Here is an 11,041-nt window from a genome sequence, read left to right as displayed (position 1 = left end):
ACTACAATTGAGAATATTATCGACCTTAATGTTACCCTTTTTAACAATTCTTTTATGTAGTTCTATATTCATAAGTTTTACAAATCTAGGCCACTTTGGCAGCTACTAAATTAGTAAACCCTATGAATACGGAACTAACCAATAATATTCTCTATTCATTAATTTTGAGTTATTTAATTATCATTAATTCAATCACAATTTTAATGAGATCACTATTTTTATGATTTCTAAAATTTCTTTTATGTGATTGCTATTACCAATATAATAATAATAACTCTGGATGAACAGGAATATTTATATATGTATTATAACAATCATGAATATCTAAAATAATGGTTAATAAGAATTACACCTAATATGAATTAACCACTTTAATATTTAATATTCAATGTCATAAAATTATATCATGATATCAATTTTAAATCATGAAAATATATAAATATTTAACAATAATAGACAATAAGTGTGCATAATTAAACAAAGCAAAAACATAATCCTCTAATGTGATACAATCAAATAAATATATTTATTTAATAGTCCGAACGATTTAGCAAAATTCTAAAATTGCTTTTAATCTATGCACTTTATCATAACGGCAAGCAATACACTCAATTCAATAACATATTATGATGATTATAAAAATTATTATCACTAAAATTGATAATAAATCAAAACATGAATATGAACAGCATATAGAATTACATAAAAGTTTGCACCTAACATATCACAAAACAAAGTGAGTGAGGGAGTCCATGATGTGCATACTTAGTTACGATTTAGAAATCAGGAATGAAATCTTCTTTTACACAACCTTTGACTTTTAACAACACAAAAAGAGTTTCTTTGATGCATAATGAATATGAAAGAGATTAGATGTACCATTCAGACACTGCCTAATAAATATGGCATGCAGCTTACAAGGTTGAACATACAGCGTATATTCAAGATAACCAACACATGCCGAGAGTTCAAACCTTATGAACAAAAAATATGTTGTTATGAATAATTATAACTATAATAACAATATTCATAAATATATTATTATTCCAAGGTGTATTGATTGACAAACTAAAGCTCTGATACCACATGTAAGATTTAATAAGACATGTAACCATAATAATAATGCGGAATTAAATTTTACAGGATCTTGAATTCAATACAACTCAAGAATAAAACGAATATACCTTTGACAGCCATTGAATTAGAGAAGCTGAGAAAATACCCCTAATAGTTGAACCTTTAATTCTTGGCTCACCTTCTTCTCTCTGTCTCTCACTTTATTAGGATGACTATAAAATTTAGAGTGATGAAAATAATACTCATGATATGAAAGGGGAGTCACTCATCCTTATATAGAGGAGAGAAGAGGGCCAGATAAACTCTATTAGAAGAATTCCTAATCCATCAAGGTTTTCTTCTTATCTTAGAAGAGTGATTATATTAAAATTCTATTTACTGAACTTGATCTCAAAATATTGGCTTTATCTATTTGTGGAGTCCAAATAAATTAAAACATGTAGAAAATATGTAGGCTATTGGGCCACACTAGAAAAATAAATCCAACAGTCCATTCCCATCATTGGTTGCAAACCTAACATCACTTCTTGTGTTAGATTTGTCAAATAATCAGCTAACAGGACCTCTTCCATCTAGGGTCTTTAGCTTACCAGCATTGTATTACTTCAACCTCAGTAATAACAAATTGACTGGCCGTGTAAAAGAGTTCAAATCCACTGATTTAATTGTTATTGATTTGAGCAATAACAACCTATATGGTAGGTTTCCAAGTTCAACCTTCAAACTCGTGAACCTTACTAGTCTCATTCTTTCATCAAATAACTTCAGTGGTGAGCTAGACATGCTCTGTCATGCAGTTTCCCTTCGATTACTTATCCTATCTAGTAATAGCTTTAATGGTTCTATTCCACAATGTTTAGGAAACTTCAGCACATATTTCTCTGTGCTCGATCTACGGAAAAATAATTTTTCTGGCACCATTCCTAATACATTTGTAAAGGGAAATTCCTTCGAAATTATTGACCTTAATGGAAATGGATTTGAGGGTACAGTACCAAAATCTTTAGTCAATTGCAAAATGCTATGAGTGGTAGATCTTGGATGTAACAAGTTCTCTGACAAATTTCCATTTTGGTTGGAAAAACTACGCTGGCTGCAAGTTCTAAGTTTGAGATCTAACAAATTCCATGGACCTATGCCAGCTTCCAAAGCCAAATTTCCCTTCCTTAACTTGAGAGTTGTGGATTTGTCAGACAATTATTTTATTGGTCCACTGCCAAAAACATATTTCAAGAATTTCAATGCAATGATGAATGTCATAGAAGCCAATTATAAATTGCAATACATCGAGAACTCCGGTGTTGATTCTTTATATCAGTATCCATATCATTATCATGATTGTTTGACTATGGTAATCAAAGGATCAACCATAGAAATGGAAAAAGTCCCAACCATTTTCACTGTAATTGATTTATCGAAAAACAATTTCGAAGGTCAGATTCCACAGATCATTGGAAAGTTAAATTCAATCCGCGGGCTCAACTTGTCTCACAATAGCCTTACAGGTCATATACCAACATCTCTTGTTAATTTGACAATGCTCGAATGGTTAGACCTCTCTTCCAACAAACTCATTGGGGAGATCCCTCAACAACTAAAGAATTTGAAATCCCTTGAAGTCTTAAACCTTTCACAGAATCAACTAATAGGACCGATACCACAAGGCAACCAATTTGATACATTTTTAAATGATTCCTACATTGGTAACTTGGCATTATGTGGACCTCCATTGTCAAATACATGCAGCGACCCTAGCACACCACAACAAGAAGACAATACGTATTCTTCAAGTGGATTCAATTGGTATGTCATATTGCCGGGTTATGGATGTGGGCTGGTATGGGGACTTGTTATGGGATATCTTATGTTCTCTAGAGGAAAACCTCAATGACTTGTGAGGATCATTGAAGGTGAACAAAACGAAAGCAGAAAGAGATTTAAAAAGCATGTTCACAGGAACAGAGGAAGGTGAAATTAGTGAATGCAAGTGGTGTCCTTTGGTAAGTATCACAATGAATTTCTGCATTCTTTTGCTTCATCATGAAAAACTATGGCTTAGTTATGGTTGTTATCTACTCTGTTTTTAGTTTCTTAGCAGTTTATTTGTATCATACATAATAAAGCTAGTTTATTTCCTTATGTTTATACAAAGCACTTGATTGGAAATCATCATGCGAAAAATTAAAAAAATAAAATCATGGATGTAATAAATGAGCCGACAATGCTACGTAGCTCAAATTTTGTGGCTCAAAAGTGGCTCAAATGGCCAAAACGACGTCGTTTTGAGTACAGAACAACATAAAAATGGCCAAAACGATGTCGTTTTGGCCATTTGAGCCACTTTTGAGCCACAAAATTTGAGCTACGAGACATTTTCCTAAATGAGCAGTGAAAATAAAGGTTTGTTATTGACTCTAATAACTGCAATTCAAAAAGGTACAAGACTTGGACACTTTTTTAATAGGTCTTTTTTTAAAAAAACAAATTTACTTTTATACCTTAAACTATAGTCATTTTTTCTACTTCATTTTTAAATTATTAATTCCATCTATTTAGTTTTTATTGTTGATGATTTCAGTTCATATGGTTGGATTGGAGACAATTAGTCCAAATCATTAATGCTAAAAATCTAAACTAATGGTTAATAAAATAATTTTACAATTTAGACAACCAAACACTCCTATTTCTCTCTACTTCAAATAATGAAAAAGAAAATGAGTGCTTGGTTAGGTAAATTTACACCGACCTCTCCTAATTACAGTGGGTTAACACTTAGCTTATTTTTATCAACAATTCATTAGTTATATGGATGAAAAAATAATATATTTACCTTGTTTGGTTTAATTCACTTTTCAAAAAATTGAGTTTTTTTTTTTATTCCTTTTTAGCGAATTTTTTTAATATTTTACGCACATTTTTTATTTCTTAAATACATCTAATTTAGATACACTTAAAAAGTATCATATTTGTGAGAAAAAAAAAATCACCAAATACCAAAAATACAAATATATATATATATAAAAATTCAATACATTTTCATATTTTGTTATACTGTAAACTATAGTCACGGTTTTTTACTTCATTCCTAAATTATTATTTGCATCCATTTATTGTTTCTTATTTTAGTTCATATGGTCTAATTAGAGACAATATTCGCAAATCAACAATAGTGAAAATTTAATCTAATGGACAAAAATAATAATTTAAGAATTTAGAAATTTTAAATTGTACAACTAAACCCCTATTTTTTTTCTTACTCACACTTACTGGACGGCTCACTCTTTACAACTAAACACCTCTATTCCTCTCTACCCCTCATCTCAAATAATGAACAAAACAAATATGTTTTTGGTTGTACAGTTTAGAGTAAATTACATAGGTCTCTCTTAAAATTTGAAGAAAACAAGCCCTCTTTTATGTTTTTGGCTTTCTATTATTAATATGGGAATGAGTTCTACCTAATTTACTGTTGAATTACAAGTGTGATAATCGGTTCATAAGATACATTATAGGTCTTATTTTGATGATTTGAATCATATAATTTGTAAAGTTTTGTTTTTTTTTTTTTTTTTTTGCGTAGATCATTTAGGATAAAATTCAGATTAATGCCATATTTATATCCATATAATTGTTTTCATATTGGTCTTTAAAAAAATGATGGACAATTTCAAAATTATACTTGTCATTCGTTTTTTTAAACAAATATAATGAAATCATATAGTTATGAATATAATGAATCTATTTTTTTTTTTTTCAAATTATCAAAATAGGATATGTGGTGGCTCTATGAACCTCAACAACACCCTCTAGTAAAACTGTGGACAGGAGAGAATCCTTTCCCATTAAAATTGAGAAACACCAAAAATGTTTTCATTTTTTTTTCATTGTTTTCATACATTAATTGAAGCTATCTAATAAGCATATTTATGGTTTTCAAAATATGTCTGGGTGACATGCATGTCAAATCTAATATGCTCAAGGAATTCAGTAACTGTAGCAATCTTTGATTTGTGTGATGTAGTTGCAGTGCATTTCAATTTGATCTAAGTGGCGTAGCTTTTGGGGCCATGGCGAATTTTGGTCAAGCTGATGCATTACACAATGCTGGGAAGTTGCAGATACAATATCAAAGGTTAGAATGTATATATATGCTAGAAAGTGTGTGTCCATTTGATGAGTGCTGTTAAATCGTAAAATATAAATTTTAATTTTGATTTAAAAATAAATATGTTGTGTGCTATTTAAGTAATAAAAATATTGTTTCCCATATTGAAGATCTTGGATTAGATCATTTTGCTTGGTTCGTATTTTCTCGTGTTTGGAATAATAGAAAACGAAAGTCAATGAAAAATAATTTTTATTATCAACAAAAAAAGAGCTTATTTAGATATGAAATGTTTTTCACTTTTAAAATGCAAAATATATTTTCCGAACAGTCTTATTAATGTCACTATACTACCACCGCTACTCTTACCTCCACCATCACACCATCATCACCATGGCCACCACCACCGTCATCGTCGCTATCACTGTCACCGCTGCCCCACCACCATGCTACCAGCTCTACCTCGACCTTCATTCTACCACCACCACTAACTATAAAAAAATATTTTCTACCCAAACAACAAAGTGTAAATTTACAATTGCCAATATTTGGCCATGCATGCACTTTCTATCTGCATCTCACATGTTAATAAGGCCCAAAAATGACATTTTCATTTGGCAATTTGTTTTTTAAAAAAATGACATTTTCATTTGACAAATTGAGAGCCATTTGATTCACTATAGTTTAGTGTTGAGAGCGTCACTGGTCATTTACTTAATAGTAATTGGCAGCTAGTATGTTGTTTCTCAAAACCTGATGGGTGGAAATTGGTGATAGTGTGCTTTGGGAGACTGAGGGACAACAATACACTTTGTATTGCTGTTTGTATAGTGTTGCAGATTGTCAATTCAATTTCGGTGGATTCATTTGGTGAATAGTTGTAATGACTGGATTTTTTTTTTTTAATATTTATAAAATCATTGCATAATTTAATTGGATGGATGTTGCACCACGTGGTTAGTGATATATATATATATATATATATATATATATATATATATTTAATATTAAAAGATCATTTGTAATTGGGTTTATGATAATTAAAACACAATTTCTAATTTGTTACACAAGTTTAGGGTAAAATTTGTCTCTCGAGTTGAAGATCTTATTTTTGTAAAATTTTGAAAATAGTTGTATAGCTCAAACATTATGAAAATTTTATGAAGTGTTTATGCATGAGTCTTTATTTCTGAAAATTTACGAATTGAATAGTGTTCAGTTTAATTTATAGCAAAATTTTTGTGTTGAGATTTGATGTTAGAATCATGACTTGAGGTAAAATTTATTGAGTTCAGTTTTGCATATATTTGGAGCATGTTTGGTTCATGGGTGGAAATTTAATTCAAGAGCCATAATTTAGAATCAATCTAATTTGGGTTCATGTAACACATGTTTAACTGTTTGATTTTTTTTAATTATGTGAATGGAAAGTATCACTTTGAGAGTTATTATTATTTATTATACTATATTATAATAAATGTTTAAAATGTAAATTTATGGTGTGTTTTATTAAATGAAAAAAATATATATTTTGTAATATGAAAAATTATATTATTTTATATTACAAAATATGAAAGTGTTATTAAAATGATTTTAATTGATATATATATGTATATATATACCTATATAGATGTGTATATAAATAGATCAATATTTGAATAAAAATAAATAAATAGAGAGGCAACCCACGTCGGGCTGCCCCCACCCCCCTTTCCTTTATCTTTTCTTTTCCCTTTCTTCTTCATTTTTTTTTTTTTTTTGTTATTAAATTACACTCACCTTTCTTGAGATTTTTAATAATTACAAGGACATCTCCTATAATTTCAATAATTATAAAAATATCCTTACTTTTGAAGCGATAATTAAGATTCGCATACCGTTAATCTTCTGTTAATTTATTTAACATAATATGCTAACGTCATGTTGACGTCATGTTCTATGGGGTAAAAAATTCCTAAATTGCCCTTATATATTCAAACAGTAAATTTCACACATATCTCCTGAGATTTTACAAAAAAAAACTAATAAAGACCCATGCATTATTTTAATAATATTAAACAAAATTATTAAATTCTATACAATATTTAAAAAATTCTAAATTGTTAAGACAAGCATATGTGTGTGTGTGTAGAATAATCAAACATTACCTTATCAAAAAAAAAAGAGCTAATAAATTTGTAACGCCCCGAAATATATATACATTAATCCATCCACAATATCAATAAATGACAACACTGGTAAAGTGACTATCTTCCATTAAATCCAATTGAGTTTACAAAAGAGAAATATATGTAGTATACATTCATTATGCGTGGCCCTAAATCTATAGCATATGTTGCGAACAAAAGAAAAGGAATGGAAATTAAACAGATAAGAAATGCCCCAAGAGCTTATAGCTTTCCAAGATGATACTTGGTTACAACAAGAGTGGATTTAAATCCAATACATTTAAAACCCTTGGTTTATACAAAATAAATACAATAAATACACAAAAAGAAGCTCTCACTCCAAGTCCTCTCAAACTATTGTCTTGGAGAAGGCATATCATCAGCACCTGAAATGTTTTTCCCATGTAGGGTGAACCAAAGCCCAGTAGAAATAATCCAACACAGTATATGAACATTAACAAAGTTATAGGGTGAATGCATATACATTGCTCGTGCCAAAACATTTTTATACCTCTTCCAAAACTATGCAATGCCAAGTATTTATATCGATTCATAAATCATTTCTATTACAATAGAAAATGGGATAGTGAATCACACTTTGGGAGTTTCAAAATAATACAACATTTCCCGAAAATTTTGTTCGGAGGAAACCGTAAGCTAGGACCCATGTAAACGTAGGTTATACAAGTACTACTATTGCCATTTCACAGAAATTTCATCCACGGGACTGACATCCATGTATATGTGCAGTTTTCGGGACTTTCACCCAAGACACACTGATCAACTTATTAGATGTAACAATAATTCTTTTCCCAAATTCACCCATTTTCTCCAAAACAGTAACATTTTCAATGTATAAATATGAGATAATGCTCAATGCAAATTAATGAAAAAATAGCTTCAATTCTCTTAATTTACATGCAATTTCTACAACACTCATAGCTATCCTCCACCAATAACCCAAAACAGATATTTCTAAACAAATAAACAATTATTAATAAAGATAAACTTTTCAAATTTCAAGAGGTGAGTGATAATACATATCCAACTCGACCATCCCCATCAATACCAATCCAATTTTATAATTTCAACATCAACTTCATTATTTATACAAAACCAACATTGGAGGCATTTAGGGCAAAATTCTTACTCTTTTCAAAATCAACCCCAAGTATCCAAAATCAATCACTTCTATCTAGCTCAACATTATTTCTAACATCAAAAAAATTTCCAAGAACCAAGAGCCCATTTGGAAAACCCTTTTTTTGATTTTTTTTCCAAAATCCTAGATTTGTTCCAAATCTTTCAAATTCGCAATAGGGTTTAGAAATGACAAATAACTAAGTTAAAACTCAAAAAGTGTGGAAAGTATCCCTATCTCAAGCTAGAACACAAGAGAGAGAAAGAGAGAGAGAGAGAGAGAGAGAGAGAGAGAGAGAGAGGGGGAGGGAGGGAGGGAGGGAAACCCAAAGATGCCAAAAACCAACTTTGCACCGGTTAGAACGAAGCCCACATCAAGCGCTATCTTTTTAACAAAGGCACACGGGTGAACAGATCAACGAATCTAGGTGTATTTGAGGGAAATATGTGAGTTTTAGAGAGAGAGTGAGAGGCAATAGGGTTTTGAAATGTTTAGAGAGAGAGAGAGGTGAAAAAGTGACTCAGAAAAGTGATTTTATGAACTGATATACGCACAGTTCGCTCAAGTACAAGATGTGTCGCTCGAGCGACCAGATACAATAAGTTGTTTCGCTCGAGCACAGAATACCCACTCCCAGTAGTTTTGCAGACAGAGGTCATCGCTCGAGCACAAGAAGCTTCGCTTGAGCGAAGAATACAAACTCCAAGTAGTTTTGCAGACTTGCAAAAATACTGGATGTTCACAAAGCCCACTCGAGCGAAGGAACAAAAATTTAGGCAACAAAAGTTTAGAAACCAAGCTACCAACCTGTTCCAAACGCAATAAACGCAAACCAATAGCCTAACTCAAGAAGAAATAAGCCAAGAACAACTATATAATGAAAAGAAACCTGAATCCAACAGTCAAATAGGTCGGGTTTCAACCAAAAATTCTATAACCTCCCCCCTTAAGGAATTTCACCCCCGAAATTTAAACTAAACATTTAAAACCATGTTTTGACCAATTACAACATTGACAATAATTTCAAATCATCACCATGACCTATCCACCAGTCATCCATTCTCATCAACAAGATAAATATATGTTCATTATTGAATATACGATTCATATTTTCAAAACATATACAATGTTTATATTTCATTAACATAACAAAGTCTGAATATATGTTCAAACATCAATAAACAAGTCCGGATATTTCTCATGGACTTTCGCCTCACGCTCCCAAGTGGCCTCCTCAACCCCGTGGTGTCGCCACAACACTTTTACCGAAGGAATCGTCTTGCCTCGCAAGACTTGGTCTCAAGTATCTAAAACTCTAACCGGTCTCTCCTCATACGAGGCATTCTCGTTAACCTCTAACTCAATCCAATCCAACACATGTGAAGGATTCGGCTCATACTTCCTAAGCATACTGATATGGAACACATCATGCACCCCGAAAAGCTGTGGCAGTAAGGCCAAACGATAAGCTACCTCCTCAATCCACTTTAGGATCTAAAAAGGCCTAATAAACCTAGGAGACAACTTCCCGCTCTTTCCAAACCTCATCAAACCCCGTCTAGGTGATATCTTCAGGAAGATGTGATCTCCCACCTCAAAGGACAACGGTCTCCTCCTACGGTCAACATAGCTCTTCTGATGACTCTGAGCTGTGACCAACCTCTTACGGATAAATGTAACTTTTTCCGTCATTTCCCGGACTAACTTTGGACCCAACATAGGTGCATCACCCACCTCGGCCCAACGAACAGAAAACCTACACGGTCGGTCGTACAAGGCCTCAAATAGTGCCATACCAATACTCGACTGAAAGCTGTTGTTATAGGCAAACTCCACTTAGGGCAAGTGCCTCTCCTACGAACCCCTAAAGTCAAGGACACAAACTCGAAGCATATCCTCAAGGATCTGAATAATACGCTCAGACTGCCAGTCGGTCTGAGAATGATAGGCGGTACTGAAAGTCAACCTAGTGCCTAAGGCATTCTAGAGGCTCTGCCACAACCAAGCCGTAAAACGCGAATCTCTATCTGATACAATAATCAAAGGGACCCCATACAGTCAAACAATGTCCCTAATGTAAAGGTTGGCTAGAAAGTCTACCGAGTCATTCGTGCATATAGGTACAAAGTGCGCTAACTTAGTCAATCGGTCAACTACCACCCAAATGGTGTCATTACCCCGTTGAGCCCTCTAAAGACCCATAACAAAATCCATCGTGACATGCTCCCACTTCCACTCGGCTATAAGCAAGGGTTGCAACAAACCCACTGGCCTCTAATGTTCGGCCTTCACTTGTTGACAAGTAAGGCACTTCCACATGAACATGGCTACGTCTTTCTTCATCCCCTTCTACCAAAACTGACGACTAAGGTCGTGATACATCTTTGTGACTCCTAGATGCACTGCAAGGCGTGAATGGTAAAACTCTTGGAGTACTTCCCCTCGGTAAGACTCCGACACGAAAAGACGGTCAAGGTATCTAGCACTCGAGTCAAAGTACATGTTCAAGCCTCATTCTACCTTTCCACTGGAGATCTTCTCTCGAAGGGT

General features: G+C 32.7%; 1 protein-coding gene across 1 annotated transcript; it reads left to right on the top strand.

The window, feature by feature from the left end:
- The first annotated feature begins 2,212 nt into the window (after positions 1–2,212).
- On the top strand, positions 2,213–6,060 carry LOC145823727 (receptor-like protein 9DC3). Its single transcript, XM_082923251.1, has 3 exons — positions 2,213–2,880; positions 5,099–5,209; positions 5,871–6,060. Exons 1-3 carry the CDS (start codon positions 2,213–2,215, stop codon positions 6,058–6,060), a joined length of 969 nt encoding a protein of 322 aa, XP_082779377.1.
- The last annotated feature ends 4,981 nt before the right edge of the window (positions 6,061–11,041 follow it).

This window comes from Camellia sinensis, chromosome 4 (genome assembly GCF_055761805.1).
Source record: "Camellia sinensis isolate YWXY chromosome 4, ASM5576180v1, whole genome shotgun sequence".
NCBI classification, from domain to species: Eukaryota; Viridiplantae; Streptophyta; class Magnoliopsida; order Ericales; family Theaceae; genus Camellia; species Camellia sinensis.
This window is presented reverse-complemented; position numbering and strand designations above follow the sequence as displayed.

Coding starts and splice junctions, on each gene's coding strand:
- LOC145823727 (XM_082923251.1), top strand. CDS start 2,213: ATGCCAGCTTCCAAAGCCAAATTTCCCTTCCTTAACTTGAGAGTTGTG. Junction 2,881..5,098: donor TCTTCAAGTGGATTCAATTG/GTATGTCATATT, acceptor TGTGTGATGTAG/TTGCAGTGCATTTCAATTTG. Junction 5,210..5,870: donor TTGCAGATACAATATCAAAG/GTTAGAATGTAT, acceptor ACTATAGTTTAG/TGTTGAGAGCGTCACTGGTC.